The sequence below is a fragment of the Anomaloglossus baeobatrachus genome, chromosome 10 (genome assembly GCF_048569485.1).
Source record: "Anomaloglossus baeobatrachus isolate aAnoBae1 chromosome 10, aAnoBae1.hap1, whole genome shotgun sequence".
Classification (NCBI taxonomy): domain Eukaryota; kingdom Metazoa; phylum Chordata; class Amphibia; order Anura; family Aromobatidae; genus Anomaloglossus; species Anomaloglossus baeobatrachus.
In genome coordinates this window covers 164412662-164431757 of record NC_134362.1, presented here as the reverse complement: position 1 = coordinate 164431757, position 19096 = coordinate 164412662, and the positions used below count along the sequence as shown (strand labels likewise).

The 19096-nt window shown below is 53.9% G+C and overlaps 1 protein-coding gene across 1 annotated transcript in view; it reads left to right on the top strand.

Moving 5' to 3' along the window:
• Positions 1-19096, top strand: part of SLC6A2 (solute carrier family 6 member 2) — a 378218-nt gene that overhangs the window by 33162 nt on the left and 325960 nt on the right. Inside the window, exons 3-4 of the mRNA XM_075325426.1 lie at positions 147-261; positions 358-505. Of these exons, the coding sequence (XP_075181541.1) occupies positions 147-261; positions 358-505 (263 nt within the window). The remainder of the gene's footprint in view (positions 1-146; positions 262-357; positions 506-19096) is intronic.

The following is a 19096-nucleotide window of genomic DNA, read 5'->3' as shown; positions in this document are numbered from 1 at the left end:
CTGTAATCACAATATATTATATACCGGTCACATATTACCCTGTATAGACCGTCTGGTGCCTGTAGTCACAGCACAGTATATACTGGTCACATATACATCCTCTGTCTTCTGTCTCCTCCTTTCTAATACTCTCTGTATATACTTAGGAGGAGTCCGCAGCCGTCCACATCCTATTCTCGTCCACCTGAAGATCCGTCCTCACCATCTTTGAACTTGCGCAGTAAAATGAAGGAGAGAGTGAGATTTTCTCTTCAAAGACCGGTAACTTATCTGCCTGTACGTCACGGAAATGAATGTCAAAGAGCAAAACTCTAATTCCTTTGTTTGTGTTTTTTTTTGTCCTTTATCTCGTCTCAGGCACTGAAGTCTTCAGTACAGAAAAAAAAGTTGGATCGTCGTTCTCAAGGCAAGCAGAAATCCTCTGCCCTGAAGGGATCCGGCACTCTGATGGACGACCTGGATGACATTACGCCAAGGACCTTGTTAAAAAAAATTATTCAAAATGGTAGGTTTTTCTTATTGAGTTTGTAAAACCTGGGTGTAAATCTGTTAGTAATCTGCTAGACTGGCGCTTCTTGCCTGAACCCCCTTCTATTTTCCCGGCCTAGATGGATATCGCAGCCCCCAAGCATAACAGCCAGCACTGTTCCCTTTAGTACTGGGATCCTGGAGACTAATAAAATGCCAAAAATGGGCTTCACTCACCCTCCCCAGGTCCATCGCTGACTCTCTGCCCAGTGACTATTATTGTTTGCAGTGTTGACAGCGCAGCAGGTAATGACTTAGTTCAGCGGCTCTGGCCATATTGGCGCAGAGCTCACTCGCTGCAGACAATGACAGACACCAGGCGGACACTCAGCACTGGACCCGGGGAGGGTGACTAAAGCAGAATTTTTCAATTTAAATGGGATACATCTGGTGGATGGGTTTTTTGAAACTGGAAAACCCTTTTAAAGGGGTTGTCCACTACTTTTACATTGATGGCCTATATCCTTAGGATAAGTCATCAGTGTTCAACACCCAGCACCACAGCCAATCAGCTGTCCTTGGTCCCGGCGGCAGCAGGCAGATGGAAATGCTCAGTTCCGGAGCTGCTCCGTCAACTCATGGTACTGCACATCCACCTTTTATTGATCTGATTAGGAGGCTGATGTGCAGTACCTGGCCGCAGCCACTATGAAAAGACGAAGCAGCTCCAGAGCAGCCGGCACAGAGAACAGCTAATCGGGTGCAGGTGGTCGGACCCCGGTCGATCTGACATTGATGACCTATTCTAAGGAGAGGCCATCAGTGTAAAAGTAGAGGACAACACCTTTGTGATTAGATGCTAAATTGCTGATCCTTGGACTTCCACTGTCCACAAAGCGGGTTACTTCTTCCGTCTTCAAATGGAGCGGCGGGTGAATGAGTGCCAACACTGCATTAAAATTGAACTTTCTCTGACGCCTCATTGGGGGGGACACAGGATCATGTATGTTATGCTGCTTATCCATAGGAGGACACTAAGTAGATGCAAAGATGTTAGCTCCTCCCCTGCAGTATACACCCCCTGGCTCAGCCAGGCTACTTCAGTTTTAGCTTAGTGTCTATAGGAGGCACATCTCTGCAGACTACTGCAGCAAGAATTTTTTGTTTTTAGAGGGCGATGGTTCCTTCAGGGACCGATTTCCCAAAACCATCAACAGGCGGGAACGCGGAGTATCGCCTCCCCGTACCCCCTCCTGCGACGCTGGATCCTGGGCTGTTACTCACTGGACGACAGGTCTCATGGCACTGATTTCCCAGAGCAGATGAAAACTTCCTCAGCCCCTCTTGCAGGCTCTGAGTTGATACACGTTCTGCACCAAGTGTGACCAGGCATCAGACTGCCATCTCCATCAGACTGCCATCTCCACAGGAGCTGAGGTGAGATTATTCTGATTTTTCCAGAGCAGATGAAAACTTCCTCACTCCCTCTGGCAGGGTCTGAGTTGATACAAGTTCTGCCAGCAGGCGTCAGAATCTGCACACTGGCTCCCTGACAGGAAATTGGAGCAAAGGTCACACTGACTGGATGCACATGGGCTGTGATTGCAGACTCCTGCATAGCATTCCACCTGTGGCGGGGGAGGGGAGAGCTCCCAGTACTCAGTGCAGACGCAGCTGTGGTACACTTTATAGAGGTCTACCACCTTATAGAGGTTTTTCTGTCCACCATTGTTGTGCATGGCTGGAGGAGGGAAGGGGAGTCCCTTCCCACCATTTTTTGTTTTTCTTTTGTTATATTTTCTCATGCCTTCTTGTCAGAGCTAAGCCTCGTCCCCTCCAACACTCGATAAGCCACGCCCCCCTCACACAGGATCTGCAGAGCATTGCTCCCTCTTGTTGTGATCAGAGCCTGTGGGCGTCTCTCAGAGCTGGTTTTCTCCTTCCCACAGGAACTGTGACACAGGAGGAGGGGGGGGGGTGAGGCTGGGGGCTATCTGTGTTCTGGGTGAGTTATTGCCTCACTTGCATATTAGCTATGCAGAACATTGCTCCCTCATTACAATCAGTTTGTGGCTCATCAGCCAGGGGCTGCAGTCACATGTTTTATGCCCTGCACAACTACAGCAACAACTATAAGACGCTGAGCTACTAGGGGATGATAGCACCTCTTCCTTCTGTGAGTCCGGTGCCCCTCTAGCTTACCTCCCCCCGCCACCACCGCAGCAACTGCTGCCAGCCAGAGCCTACGGCTCCCAGTCCCCCGGAATGGGCACAGTTCCCAGAACCTGGTGCTGGCTATGCAACATCATCCTCACACCCTTCGGGGCCCCTGGACAGAACGCAACCTGATGACACCTCTATAGAGGGTCCTTCTGATAAGAATTAGCCCTCTGCTTCACCGGTTGCAGATCAGAAAAAGGGCATGACCCCCATGGTTCTCCCTCTGGGGTACACAGATGGGGTTCTCCTACATGTTTCTGCGGTCTCTGAGGAGCCGGAGGAAGGGGAATGATGTTTGTACCGGGATGATTCCTTGGTTTCAACCTCCCCGAGCGATGAAGCTGCGATGGACTTATTGCAGCAATCAACCAAAACTCTGCATGTGGAAGATCTCCCATCCACTACTACTGACCCTGCGGTCTCCTTTTAAAAGGGTGAAGAAACCTCAACCCCCCCCCCCCCCCAAAAAAACGGCATTTTAACGCCGCTTCGGTATCCATACACTCATGGAGTCCCGGTACCCCTTTGGCTTAGCTGTCTCTAAGGGCTGGGCTGATCCCGCCTCGGTGGACCCTCACCCGGCTTCCGCCTGCCTGTAGGACCACGCCTGCCTTTTACTTGATAAATCCTCCTTCAAGGACCCGACAGACAGACAAGTGGAGCAGCTCGATCGCTCTGCCTTGAGGCCGCGGGTCCCTCTCCCCTTCCGTGTGGGTCGCACAGGCACCAGGACTACCAGTTTCCCTCAGACCCTCACAGATGTAACAGTTCACATTGCTGCGGCGGCAGAGTACCTCATGCAGGCCTCCCTCGACGCTGCTACCTGCGCAGTTATTGCCGCCTCAAATACCATAGCCATCCGTAAGGCCCTCTGGTTCCGATAATGGAGAGCGGACTCTGTCTCTATGAAGCCTCTCAGTACTCCTTTCCAGACCGATAGTTTGCCGATCATCTGGACAGGCTCTTTTTTTTTTTTTTTTTTTTTTTTTTTTGTCTGACGCCACGGGAGGAAAAGAGTACCTCCCTCCCCCCAACTCTAGCCCAGGATGTTTTTTACCTGACTCGCAGGGCCCGACCTTCTCAGCCCTCCTCGAGTCCACCTCGTCCTGGCAGTCTAGACAAAGACCGAGGAGTCTCGTCCTCCTCCATCTGGGCCGCCGCCTCAGACCACAAATGGATGTGATACCTTGTGTCTTCCGGTTACCACATTGAATTCTGGACCCGTTCCCCTGGTCAGTCTTTTCTCTCAACCCCCCCCCCCCCCAAAGGCTCCAAAACACCACGAGGCCTTCTCCTCAGCAATCCACTCCCTCCAAACGGCGGGGGTGATGGTACCTGTTCCGGACGGCGAGAGGTTCAAGGCCTTCTATTCAAACCTCTCGTGGTCCTCAAAGGACGGGTCAGTTCGTCCCATCCTGGACCTCTAACACCTGAGCAAACATGTGCACGTAAGGAGATTCAGAATGGACTTCCTAGGGTCTATTATTACCTTTATGGTCGAAGGGAGAATTCCTTGCCTCCCCTAGCTATCAGGGATGCGTACCTGCACATACCCATCGCTCCAGCTCACCAAAAGTTCCTCCGCTTTGCGGTTCAGGACTTCTTTTTTAATTTGTAGCCCTACCCTCAGCTCTGCCACAGCACCAAGGGTCTTCACCAAGGTCATGGCGGCCGCCATGAGTGCCCTTCACGCCAGGAGAGTGGCTGTTCTGCCTTGCTTGGATGACCTCCTCATCAAGGGCTCAACCAGCGTGCAGATCCCGCTTAGGGCGGCTTCTGACTCCAGTCAAATCATCCCCGGTCCCGTCAAAATCTGTCACCTCCCTGACCATGTCCCTGGACACTCTTCAGGGCTTGATATTTCTTTGTCGCTCCATTGGGAGACCCAGACAATTGGGGTGTATAGCTTCTGCCTCCGGAGGCCACACAAAGTATTACACTTAAAAGTGTAAAGCCCCTCCCCTTCTGCCTATACACCCCCCCGTGCATCACAGGCTCCTCAGTTTTTATGCTTTGTGTTGAAGGAGGCACACATGCACGCAAGCTCCACAATTTATTCAGCAGCAGCTGCTGACTATATCGGATGGAAGAAAAGAGGGCCCATAACAGGGCCCCCGGCATGCTCCCTTCTCACCCCACTCTGGTCGGCGGTGCTGTTAAGGTTGAGGTACCCATTGCGGGTACAAAGGCTAGAGCCACATGCTGTTTTCCTTCCCCATCCCTTAGGGGCTCTGGGTGAAGTGGGATCCTAACCGGTCACCAGGCACTGGGACCGTGCTCCCTCCGCAGCCCCTGGGGGAATCTGCTGGACAGGAGACCGAGTATCGTCAGGGACAGGCCCTGCTCCTCTGAGGTACTCTGTGTCCCCTTGGGGACGGCGCATAGAGCGCCTGTGTAATGGACGCTGCAGCAGCTGCTGGGTGTGTTTGTGCGCCGGGACTACCGCGCTTGTTTGCCGGCCGCGCTTATAACTTTAGTCCCCGGTTTTTGCGGCCTAGTACCGCATACTCCCGCCCCCGGGCCTGCCAGTCAGGGGTAAGGGCGGGACGCTGCACTGGACTTCAGCGCTGAGGGCTTGAGCATACTTAGTATCCTCCTCCCCCCTCACTGAGCACCGTGGGGCACCAGATTCCCGCACTTTCTGAGGCACGCCCACGGCTCCCTCCTCCTCTCAGAACGCTGGCAGCCATTCCAATCAGCACTTCTGACGCTGGAGAACTTCAGAGGGGAGACCACACCGAGCTCCACAGCTCTGGGAGGCTCAGGCAGGGAATCTGGTGGTCACACAACCGCTGAGGGCGGTCGGTAAGCCGCACCTGTTACTAGGTGCTGGCCCCCCTGGGTGCCGAAGTGTATATTTATATGCTTATATTGTATACATTTACTCTGTACAGCCGCACTATTTGCTTTTGGCTATATACCCTCTCTGATTGCTCTAAGAGGAGACAACAGCATGTCGCCCGCAAAAAGCAAGGGTTCCAAGGCACAGGCTTACTTTGCAACCTGTACCTCATGTGCGGCTATGCTACCTGCAGGTTCCACCTACCCTCATTGTGTGCAATGCTCGGCCCCTGTGACACTCACTCAGCCGGAGCCTCTGCCACTGGTGGGACCCTCGGCCCAGGTGGAACCACCTGCTGCCACTGTCCAGGTGACAGGGACAGAGTTTGCAGTGTTCGCTGACAAACTTTCTGAGTCTATGGATAAATGGTCTGCTAAGATACTAGAAGCTTTGCAGTCCAGACCGGTAACACAGGCCCCGGGCACTGTTGAATCATTGCCCCCAGGCCCCCCTCGGTTGGAGCAGCAAAGTGCTCCTGGGGCGACTCATAGGTCCCACGGTGAGGACTCCGACACGGACCGCAGTCCCAGACCGGCTAAGCGGGCTCGCTGGGAGCTTCCCTCGACTTCATCACACTGTTCGGGGTCTCAGCATGAGGACTCTCTGGAGGATGAAGCGGAGGTGGCAGATCAGGGCTCTGATCCTGATGCCGCTCTCAACCTTGATACACCTGAAGGGGACGCCATAGTAAACGACCTTATAGCGTCCATCAATCAGGTGTTGGATCTTTCTCCTCCAGCTCCTCCGATTGAGGAGTCAGCTTCTCAGCAGGAGAAATTCCATTTTAGGTTTCCCAAACGTACACGGAGTGCGTTTCTTGATCACTCCGACTTCAGAGATACAGTCCAGAAACACCGAGCTTTTCCAGATAAGCGCTTTACTAAGCGCCTTAAGGACACACGTTATCCCTTCCCCCCCCCTGACGTAGTCAAGGGTTGGGCTCAGTGTCCCAAGGTGGATCCTCCAGTCTCTAGACTGGCGGCCAGATCCATAGTTGCAGTGGCAGATGGTGCATCACTCAAGGATGCCACTGACAGGCAGATAGAGCTCCTGATGAAATCCATCTATGAAGCTATCGGCGCGTCCTTTGCTCCGGCATTCGCAGCCGTATGGGCACTCCAAGCTATCTCAGCTTGTCAGTCTGAGATTAATGCAGTCACACGTGCCTCTACTCCGCAGGTTGTGTCCTTAACCTCTCAGGCGTCGGCGTTTGCGTCCTACGCCATGAATGCTGTCCTGGACTCTGCGAGCCGTACGGCGGTAGCATCCGCCAATTCGGTGGCAGTCCGCAGGGCCATGTGGCTACGTGAATGGAAGGCAGACTCTGCTTCCAAAAAGTTCTTAACCGGTTTGCCATTTTCTGGCGACCGCCTGTTTGGCGAGCAATTGGATGAAATCATGAAACAATCCAAGGGAAAGGACTCGTCCTTACCCCAGTCCAAACCAAACAGACCTCAACAACGGAAGGTACAATCGAGGTTTCTGTCCTTTCGGCCCTCAGCCAGGTCTCAATTCTCCTCGTCCAACAGGCCACAGAAGGGTCAGAGGAACTCTGATTCATGGCGGTCTAAGTCACGTCCTAAAAAGACCGCCGGAGGAACCGCTCCCAAAGCGGCCTCCTCATGACTTTCGGCCTCCCCAAACCGCATCCTCGGTCGGTGGCAGGCTCTCCCGCTTTTGCGACGACTGGTTGCCACATGTCCAAGACCGATGGGTGAGAGACATTCTGTCTCACGGTTACAGGATAGAGTTCAGCTCTCGTCCCCCGACTCGTTTCTTCAGAACATCTCCGCCCCCGAGCGAGCCGATGCTCTTCTTCAGGCGGTGAGCACTCTGAAGGCAGAAGGAGTGGTGATCCCTGTTCCCCTTCAGCAATGGGGTCACGGTTTTTACTCCAACTTGTTTGTGGTGCCAAAAAAGGACGGATCTTTCCGTCCTGTTCTGGACCTAAAACTGCTCAACAAACACTTAAAAACCAGGCGGTTCCGGATGGAATCGCTCCGCTCCGTCATCGCCTCAATGTCCCAAGGAGATTTCCTAGCATCAATCGACATCAAAAATGCTTATCTCCACGTACCGATTGCACCAGAGCATCAGCGCTTCCTGCGTTTCGCTATAGGGGACGAACACCTTCAGTTCATGGCACTGCCTTTCGGCCTGGCGACAGCCCCACGGGTTTTCACCAAGGTCATGGCAACAGTGGTAGCAGTCCTACACTCTCAGGACACTCGGTGATCCCTTACTTAGACGATCTGCTTGTCAAGGCACCCTCTCGAGTGGCATGCCAACACAGCCTGAACATTGCTCTGGAGACTCTCCAGAGATTCGGGTGGATCATCAATTTCCCAAAGTCAAATCTGACACCGGCCCAATCACTGACATATCTCGGCATGGAGTTTCATACTCTCTCAGCGATAGTGAAGCTTCCGCTGGACAAACAGCGTTCACTACAGACAGGGGTGCAATCTCTCCTTCAAGGCCAGTCACACCCCTTGAGGCGCCTGATGCACTTCCTAGGGAAGATGGTGGCAGCAATGGAGGCAGTTCCTTTTGCGCAGTTTCATCTGCGTCCACTTCAATGGGACATTCTCCGCAAATGGGACAGGAAGTCGACGTCCCTCGACAGGAACGTCTCCCTTTCTCAGGCAGCCAAAGCCTCCCTTCGGTGGTGGCTTCTTCCCACTTCATTGTCGAAGGGGAAATCCTTCCTACCCCCATCCTGGGCGGTGGTCACGACGGACGCGAGTCTGACAGGGTGGGGAGCGGTCTTTCTCCACCACAGGGCTCAGGGTACCTGGACTCAGCTAGAGTCCTCCCTTCAGATCAATGTTCTGGAGATAAGGGCAGTGTATCTTGCCCTAAAGGCGTTCCAGCCGTGGCTGGAAGGCAAGCAGATCCGAATTCAGTCGGACAACTCCACCGCGGTGGCATACATCAACCACCAAGGCGGAACACGCAGTCGGCAAGCCTTCCAGGAAGTCCGGCGGATTCTGCTGTGGGTGGAAGCCACAGCCTCCACCATATCCGCAGTTCACATCCCGGGCGTAGAAAACTGGGAAGCAGATTATCTCAGTCGCCAGGGCATGGACGCAGGGGAATGGTCCCTTCACCCGGACGTGTTTCAAGAGATCTGTTGCCGCTGGGGGATGCCGGACGTCGACCTAATGGCGTCCCGGCACAACAACAAGGTCCCGGCATTCATGGCACGGTCTCAAGATCACAGAGCTCTGGCGGCAGATGCCTTAGTTCAGGATTGGTCGCAGTTTCAACTGCCTTATGTGTTTCCTCCTCTGGCACTGCTGCCCAGAGTGTTACGCAAGATCAGGTCCGATTGCCGCCGCGCCATCCTCGTCGCTCCAGACTGGCCGAGGAGGTCGTGGTACCCGGATCTGTGGCATCTCACGGTGGGCCAACCGTGGGCACTACCAGACCGACCAGACTTGCTGTCTCAAGGGCCGTTTTTCCATCTGAATTCTGCGGCCCTCAACCTGACTGTGTGGCCATTGAGTCCTGGATCCTAGCGTCTTCAGGGTTATCTCAAGAGGTCATTGCCACTATGAGACAGGCCAGGAAACCAACGTCCGCCAAGATCTACCACAGGACGTGGAGGATCTTCTTATCCTGGTGCTCTGATCAGGGTTTTACTCCCTGGCCATTTGCCTTGCCCACTTTTCTTTCCTTCCTTCAATCCGGATTGGAAAAGGGTTTGTCGCTCGGCTCCCTTAAGGGACAAGTCTCAGCGCTCTCTGTGTTTTTTCAGAAGCGCCTAGCCAGACTTCCACAGGTACGCACGTTCCTGCAGGGGGTTTGTCACATAGTCCCTCCTTACAAGCGTCCGTTAGAACCCTGGGATCTGAACAGGGTGCTGATGGCTCTTCAGAAACCACCTTTCTTTGTCGCTCCATTGGGAGACCCAGACAATTGGGTGTATAGGCTATGCCTCCGGAGGCCGCACAAAGTATTACACTTAAAAGTGTTAAGCCCCTCCCCTTCTGCCTATACACCCCCCGTGCTCCCACGGGCTCCTTCAGTTTTTTGCTTTGTGCGAAGGAGGTCAGACACGCACGCACAGCTCCACAGATTGGTCAGCAGCAGCTGCTGACCATGTCGGATGGAAGAAAAGTGGGCCCATATAGAGCCCCCAGCATGCTCCCTTCTCACCCCACTCTTGTCGGTGGTGTTGTAAGGTTGAGGTATCCATTGCGGGTACGGAGGCTGGAGCCCACATGCTGTTTTCCTTCCCCATCCCCCTCAGGGCTCTGGGTGAAGTGGGATCCTATCGGTCTCCAGGCACTGAGACCGCGCTTCATCCACAACTCCTGTGGAGCCTGCTGGATAGGAGCCGGGTATCGTTCAGGGACATGGCCCTGCTACTTGGAGGTACTCTGTATCCCGGTGGGGACCGCGCACAGCAACACTCCAGCTTTGCTGGGTGTGCTAGTGCACCGGGGACCACGGCGCTGACCGGGTTAATATGTGCCATTACACACTCAGCGTTGCTGAGTGTGTTTATGTATAGGGACTGCCGCACTGACCGCCGCGGCCATGGAAACACTGCGGCGCGGCTGGGACTTGTAGTGCGCCGGGGACTTTCACGCCGGCCGCGCTTTTACGGCGGCCGCGTTTATTACTAGAGTCCCCGGCTTTTTGCGGCCTAGTTTCCTTTCCTCCCGCCCACAGCCCTGACAGGCAGGGGAAGGGCGGGACGCTGCACAGAACGAGCAGCACTGAGGGCTGGAGCATGCTTTGCATACTCCACCCCCCTCACTGTGCACAGTGCGGGCACCAGTTCCCGCACTTTCTGGGTCACGCCCACGGCTCCCTCCTCTCCTCAGGACGCCGGCAGCCATTCCTGTCAGCTCCTCGGACGCAGCAGAGGGGGACAAAGTCTGGGAGACCCAGGCAGGGATTCTGGTGGCCTCACAACCGCTTTAAGCGGGTGGTAAGCAGCACCTGTGGTGCTAGCCCCATTGTGCAGTAGTGTAACATTATATGTTTATGGTATATATGTTTTACACTGTATGGTGCACAGTTGATTTCTGGCTATATACCCTATTGTGTTACTCAGGGAAGATAATAGCATGGCGCCCACGAAAGGCAGGGGTGCCAAAACACAGGCTTATTATGTTGCCTGCGCCGCATGTACGACCCCGCTACCGGAAGGTTCCACTGACCCTCATTGTGTGCACTTTTCGGCCCCTGTGGCACTTACTCAGCCGGAGCCTCTGCTAAGAGGGGCCCAGGGGGAGCCACCTGCTAACACTGTTCAGGTGACGGGGACGGAGTTTGCAAAACTCTGAGACTATGGCTAAGATACTAGAAGCCTTGCAGTCCAGGCCGGTATCTCAGCACAGGGACTCTGTTGAATCTTTGTTCCCTGGCCCACCTCAGCTGGACCAACAATGTCCTCCCGGGGTATCTCATGGATCCCAGGCTGAGGGTTCTGACACAGACCCCAGCCCCAGACCGACTAAGCGAGCTCGCTTAGATTTTCCCTCGACATCATCATATTGTGCAGGGTCTCAGAGGGGGGAATCTCTGGTTGATGATGCGGAGACAGCTGATCAGGATTCTGATCCTGAGGCCGCTCTCAATCTTGATACTCCGGACGGGGACGCCATAGTGAACGACCTTATTGCGTCCATCAATCGTATGTTGGATATTTCTCCCTCAGCTCCTCCGGTGGAGGAGTCAGCTTCTCAGCAGGAGAAATTCCGTTTCAGGTTTCCCAAGCGTACACAGAGTATGTTTCTGGACCACTCTGATTTCAGAGAGGCAGTCCAGAATCACCATGCTTGTCCAGATAAGCGTTTTTCTAAGCGCCTTAAGGATACACGTTATCCTTTTCCCCCTGACGTGGTCAAAAGTTGGGCTCAGTGTCCCAAAGTGGATCCTCCAATCTCCAGACTGGCAGCTAGATCCATACTTGCAGTGGAAGATGGGGCTTCACTCAAAGATGCCACTGACAGGCAGATGGAGCTCTGGTTGAAATCCATCTATGAAGCTATCGGCGCTTCTTTTGCCCCAGCGTTCGCAGCCGTATGGGCGCTACAAGCTATCTCAGCAGGTCAAGCGCAAATTGACGCAGCCACACGCACGTCCGCGCCACAGGTGGCGTCCATAACCACTCAGACGTCGGCATTTGCGTCTTACGCTATTAATGCTGTCCTGGACTCTGCGAGCCGTACGGCGGTTGCAGCCGCCAATTCGGTGGTACTCCGCAGGGCCTTGTGGCTACGGGAATGGAAGGCAGATTCTGTTTCCAAAAAGCGCTTAACCAGTTTGCCAATTTTTGGCGACCGATTGTTTGGCGAGCGTTTGGATGAAATCATCAAACAATCTAAGGGAAAGGATACATCCTTACCCCAGCCCAAACCGAACATACCCCAACAGAGGAAGGGGCAGTCGAGGTTTCGGTCCTTTCGGGGCGCGGGCAGGTCCCAATTCTCCTCGTCCAAAAGGCCTCAGAAAGATCAAAGGAACTCTGACGCATGGCGGTCTAAGTCACGTCCTAAAAAGGCCACCGGAGGTGCCGCTACCAAAGCGGCTTCCTCATGACTTTCGGCCTCCTCACTCCGCATCTTCGGTCGGTGGCAGGCTCTCCCGCTTTTGCGACGCCTGGCTGCCACGGGTAAAAGACCGTTGGGTGAGAGACATTCTGTCTCACGGTTACAAGAGAGAGTTCACCTCTCGTCCCCCGACTCGATTCTTCAGGTCATCCCCGCCTCCCGAGCGAGCCGAGGCTCTTCTGCAGGCGCTGGGCACTCTGAAGGCAGAAGGAGTGGTGGTCCCTGTTCCTCTTCAGCAACAGGGCCACGGTTTTTACTCCAACTTGTTTGTGGTCCCAAAGAAGGACGGGTCTTTCCGTCCTGTCCTGGACCTGAAACTTCTCAACAAACACGTAAAGACCAGGCGGTTCCGGATGGAATCCCTCCGCTCCGTCATCGCCTCAATGTCCCAAGGAGATTTCCTTGCATCGATCGATATCAAAGATGCTGATCTCCACGTACCGATTGCTCCAGAGCACCAGCGCTTCTTGCGCTTCGCCATAGAAAACGAACACCTGCAGTTCGTGGCACTGCCGTTCGGCCTGGCAACAGCCCCACGGGTTTTCACTAAGGTTATGGCTACTGTAGTAGCGGTCCTCCACTCTCAGGGTCACTCGGTGATCCCTTACTTGGACGATCTCCTGATCAAGGCACCCTCTCAAGAGGCATGCCAACACAGCCTCGACGCTACCCTGGAGACTCTCCAGAGTTTCGGGTGGATCATCAATTTTCCTACGCAAATGGGACAGGAAGCCGACGTCCCTCGACAGGAACGTCTCCCTCTCTCAGGCGACCAAAGCTTCCCTTCGGTGGTGGCTTCTTCCCACTTCATTATCGAAGGGGAAATCCTTCCTACCCCCATCCTGGGAGGTGGTCACGACGGACGCGAGTCTGTCAGGGTGGGGAGCGGTTTTTCTCCACCACAGGGCTCAGGGTACGTGGACCCAGCAAGAGTCCTCGCTTCAGATCAATGTTCTGGAAATACGGGCAGTGTATCTTGCCCTGAAAGCGTTCCAGCAGTGGCTGGAAGGCAAGCAGATCAGAATTCAGTCGGACAATTCCACAGCGGTGGCATACATCAACCACCAAGGCGGCACACGCAGTCGGCAAGCCTTCCAGGAAGTCCGGCGGATTTTGATGTGGGTGGAAGCCACGGCCTCCACCATCTCTGCAGTTCACATTCCAGGCTTGGAAAACTGGGAAGCAGATTATCTCAGTCGCCAGGGCATGGACGCAGGGGAATGGTCCCTTCACCCGGACGTGTTTCAGGAGATCTGTTGCTGCTGGGGGGTGCCGGACGTCGACCTCATGGCGTCCCGGCACAACAACAAGGTACCGACGTTCATGGCACGGTCTCAAGATCCCAGAGCTCTGGCGGCAGACGCCTTAGTTCAGTATTGGTCGCAGTTTCAGCTCCCTTATGTGTTTCCTCCGCTGGCACTGTTGCCCAGAGTGTTACGCAAGATCAGGGCCGACTGCCGCCGCGTCATCCTCGTCGCTCCAGACTGGCCGAGGCGGTCGTGGTACCCGGATCTGTGGCATCTCACGGTCGGCCAACCGTGGGCACTACCAGACCGACCAGACTTGCTATCTCAAGGGCCGTTTTTTCCATCTGAATTCTGCGGCCCTCAACCTGACTGTGTGGCCATTGAGTCCTGGATCTTAGCGTCTTCAGGGTTATCTCAAGACGTCATTGCCACTATGAGACAGGCTAGGAAACCAACGTCCGCCAAGATCTACCACAGGACGTGGAAAATTTTCCTGTCGTGGTGCTCTGCTCAGGGTTTTTCTCCCTGGCCTTTTGCCTTGCCCACTTTTCTGTCCTTCCTTCAATCTGGACTGGAAAAGGGTTTGTCGCTCGGCTCCCTTAAGGGACAAGTCTCAGCGCTCTCTGTGTTTTTTTCCAGAAGCGCCTAGCCAGACTTCCACAGGTACGCACGTTCCTGCAGGGGGTTTGTCACATCGTTCCTCCTTACAAGCGGCCGTTAGAACCCTGGGATCTGAACAGGGTGCTGATGGTTCTTCAGAAACCACCATTCGAGCCAATGAGAGATATTTCTCTCTCACGCCTTTCGCTGAAAGTGGTTTTTCTAGTAGCAGTCACTTCACTTCGGAGAGTGTCTGAGCTAGCAGCGCTGTCATGCAAAGCCCCTTTCCTGGTTTTTCACCAGGACAAGGTGGTTCTGCGTCCGGTTCCGGAATTTCTCCCTAAGGTGGTATCCCCCTTTCATCTCAATCAGGATATCTCCTTACCTTCTTTTTGTCCTCATCCAGTTCACCAATGTGAAAAGGATTTGCACTTGTTAGATCTGGTGAGAGCACTCAGACTCTACATTTCTCGTACGGCGCCCCTGCGCCGCTCGGATGCACTCTTTGTCCTTGTCGCTGGCCAGCGTAAAGGGTCACAGGCTTCCAAATCAACCTTGGCTCGGTGGATCAAGGAGCCAATTCTCGAAGCCTACCGTTCGGCTGGGCTTCCGGTTCCCTCAGGGCTGAAGGCCCATTCTACCAGAGCCGTGGGCGCGTCCTGGGCTTTGAGGCACCAGGCTACGGCTCAGCAGGTGTGTCAGGCGGCTACCTGGTCGAGTCTGCACACTTTCACAAAACACTATCAGGTGCATACCTATGCTTCGGCGGATGCCAGCCTAGGTAGACGAGTCCTTCAGGCGGCGGTTGCCCACCTGTAGGAAGAGGCCGTTTTACGGCTCTCTTACGAGGTATTATTTTACCCACCCAGGGACTGCTTTTGGACGTCCCAATTGTCTGGGTCTCCCAATGGAGCGACAAAGAAGGGAATTTTGTTTACTTACCGTAAATTCCTTTTCTTCTAGCTCCAATTGGGAGACCCAGCACCCGCCCCTGTTCCCTTCGGGCTGTTCTTTGTGTACACATGTTGTTCGTGTTGAATGGTTTTCAGTTCTCCGAACTTCCTTCGGATTGAATTTACTTTAGACCAATTTATAAGTTTCCTCCTTCCTGCTTTTGCACCAAAACTGAGGAGCCCGTGATGCACGGGGGGGTGTATAGCCAGAAGGGGAGGGGCCTTACACTTTTAAGTGTAATACTTTGTGTGGCCTCCGGAGGCAGAAGCTATACACCCCAATTGTCTGGGTCTCCCAATAGGAGCTAGAAGAAAAGGAATTTACGGTAAGTAAACAAAATTCCCTTCTTTCCCCTCAAGACAAGGCGACTGCTCTACAACAAGCGGTATACTGCCCTCTACGTACTCCTCTCGCTCCATATGATTCAGTATGAGAGTGCTAGGTAGGATAGCGGCGACTATAGAGGCAGTGCTGATCGCTTAGCCACACCACCACCCACTGCAGCTTGCGCTTCTATTTGCCTAGGACAAGAGCCCCTTTTCCTTGGACGAACTTTTCACCTGGCACCTTCAGTCAGGTATGCGCTTTGCTGGTGGCTTCAGTCCTCTTCCATATCGAGAAGGAGTTTTTCTCCCCCAAGTGGACTGGCTACTCCTGACCACGGATGTCAGCCTCTTAGTCTGGGGAGCAGCGTACTGGCTCCACACTGCTTCGGGACGTTGGACACCCCAGGAGTCTTCCCTTCCCAGAAATCATCTTGAAAATCAGCGCGATCTTCTCGCGCTCAGGTCATTCCCCCCTTCTGCTAGCAGGTCGTTTGATTCGGGTCCAATTGGACAATGCAACAGCTGTGGCGTAGGTCAATCGTCAGGGAGGTACCAGCAGCAAGACAGCTTATCTCGAGGTTCTCAGGATCCTCACCTGGGCCGAATCGACGGGGGTCTGTGCTTTCAGCGTTACACATACCGGGAGTAGAGAACTGGGCAGCGGACCTTCTAAGTCGCCAAGGACTGGCTGCCGGAGAGTGGTTTCTCCACCCAGAAGTGTTCCCACACATCTGCACTCACTGGAGTACAACAGACGTGGATCTAATGGCCTCAAGGTTGAACGCAAAGGTACCCGCGTTCTTAGCCAGGTCACGTGATCCACAGTCCATTGGCTCGGATGCTTTAGTCTCCTGAAGTCTTTTCAGTCTGCCTTACATGTTTTTCGCCTCTGCCCCTGCTGCCGCGAGTAATCGGGAATATCAAGGCAGAAGGAGTCCTGGTGATACTAATAGCACCGGACTAGCCCAGGTGCGCCTGGTATGCTGGATTAAATTAGTACAATTGCTCATGGCGCCTCGTAAGCATCCCAGACCTACTGACCAAAGGGCCCATTTCCCATCAGAACTCCAGAGCCCTGCAGCTGACTGCCTGACCATTGAGACCTAGACTTTAACAAGAGCTAGACTCTCTCCTGCGGTCATCTCCACCATGTACAGTGCCCGAAAGCCGGCCTTCATCCTGTATTTACCACCGTTGGTGAAAAACTTTCCTTTTCCAGTGCAGGGAATCTAATGTCCAACCTATGCCTCTGGCGATCCCCAGAATTCTTGATTATTTTTTTTTTTTTTTGCAGTCAGGTTGCAAAAGGGGTTGGCTCTCAGCTCCCTTAAGGGGCAGGTTTCATCTCTCTCGATATTCTATCAATTCCGCCTAGCTTGCAATCCGCAAGTCACGACTGTCCTCAAGGGTGTTTACCATCTAGTTTCCCTGTATAAACGGTCGCTGGACCCATGGGACCTCAATCTCGTTTTGGACGGTATCCAGAGGTCCCCTTTTGAACCTCTTAAGGAATCTTCTCTTGCTCTTCTCTCCTGGAAGGTAACATTCTTAGTGGCGATTACGTCCATCAGACACGTTTCGGAACTGGCAGCACTCTTGCCGCGAACCCTTTCCGATCTTTCATCAGGACAAGGTGGTTCTACGCCCCCTTCCGGATTTTCTTCTGAAGGTTACTTCCCCGTTTCATATGAACGAGGACATTGTTCTGCCTTCCTTTTTGTCCACACCCAGTCCATGGGGTGGAAAGGGTTCTATATTCGCTAGACCCTGTGAGGGCGCTTAGATATTACGTACCTAGGACAGCCCCTTTAGGAACATAGGCCTTTCAAGAATGACGAACAAGGAGCCTAAGAAAGGACAGGCAGCGCTGGCTCGCTGGATTCGCTCTGTGATCCAGGAGGTCTACCGCTTGCAACTCAAGCCCATTCCTAGTGGGCTGTGGACTCATTCCATGCGAGCAGTTGGCTCCTCTTGGGCCATTAGGCATCAGGCTTCAGTGGAACAGAGGTGTAAGGCTGCAACCTGGTCTTGCCTACATACTGTTTCAAAGCATTACTGAGTCCATACCCAGGCTTCGGCTGAGGCGAACCTAGGTAGGAAAATTCTGCAAACGATAGCCAGGAGCGCCTACTGAGATAGGTACTCCACTATCTGGGACTGGTTCCTAGTCCTTGGGTTGCGTTTATTGTTTACCCACCCATGGACTGCTTTAGGACGTCCCATGGTCCTGTGTCCCCCAATGAGGCGTCAGAGAAAAACTGATTTGTGTGTACTCACCGTTAAATCGTTTTCTCTTAGCCATCATTGGGGGACACAGCACCCTCCCTGTTGCCCTGTTGGGCCTTAGCTTTTTTCTCTCTCAGTACTTTTGTTATGATTATTCATTCACGTTTTTTGTTTCTTGTTCTCCTACTGCTTGTGTACTAAAACTGAAGTAGCCTGGCTGGGCCAGGGGGTGTATACTGCAGGGGAGGAGCTAACATCTTTGCATCTACTTAGTGTCCTCCTATGGATAAGCAGCATAACACCCATGGTCCTGTGTCCCCCCAATGATGGCTAAGAGAAAACAATTTTCGTCAGCGCTCTATTGGGAGACCCAGACGATTGGGTATAGCTACTGCCTCCGGAGGCCACACAAAGCACTACACTAAAAAGTGCAAGGCCCCTCCCCTTCTGGCTATACCCCCCCGTGGTATCACGGGTTCTCCAGTTTTCAAGCTTTGTGCGAAGGAGGTCAGACATCCATGCATAGCTCCACAGATTTTAGTCAGCAGTAGCTGCTGACTATTTCGGATGGAAGAAAAGAGGGCCCATATAGGGCCCCCAGCATGCTCCCTTCTCACCCGTTGATGGTGTTGTAAGGTTGAGGTACCTATTGCTGGTACGGAGGCTGGAGCCCACATGCTGCTTTCCTTCCACATCCCCCTGGGGGGCTCTGAGGAAGTGGGATCCTGCCGGCCTCAAAGCTCTGACGCCGGGCTCCATCCACAGACCCATTTGAACCTGCTGGATACGGAGCTGGAGTACCGTTCAGGGACATGGCCCTGCACCATTACAGGTACTCTGTGTCCCCGTACACACAGGCACAGCACACTCCAGACTTGCTGGGTGTGCTAGTGCGCCGGGGACAGTAAAGGGTTACAGTCACTGCAGCTTTGCTGAGTGACTTTGTGTATTGGGAACTACCGCGCCGGACGCTCCGGGAGCGGCGGCGCGGCTGGGACTTGTAGTTCGCCGGGGACTGGGCGCCGACCGCGCTTTTACGGCGGCGGCGCTTATAAATCCAGTCCCCGGCTTCTGCGGCCTAGTGCCGCTTCGTTCCCGCCCCCTCCCTGTCACTCAGGGAAGGGGACAGGCGCTGAGCAATCAGCAGCGCCGAGGGCTGGAGCCTTATTTACATGCTCCAGCCCTCTCACTGCACACTGTCGGACGCCGGATTCCCGCTCTGACTTGGGGCACGCCCACGGCCCGCCCCTCCTCACACGAGCTGGGGAAGACGCCGGCAGCCATTACTGCAGTCCGAGCTCGGACTTTCGGCAACCAGGCAGGACGGTGGCGACCATACACCCGCTTATAGGCGGGCGGTAAGCGGCACACATAGTGCTGACCCCAATATATACTGCAGTGTGTACATGTGTATTTTAACTGCATAGGTCGCTATATGCCCGCTTGGAGAGCGACACATCAGCAGCAGGAAAGCAGGTGTGCTAAGGCACAGGCTTTCTAGGCTGCTTGTATTGCACGTACTGAAGTGTTCATTTGTGTTTATGCTTGTATGCTATACACTGCACTGTACAGTCGCTAGTCTTAGCTATATTCTCCTGGAATGGCTAGACTACAGCAGCAGAAAACCAAGGGTGCTGGGGCACA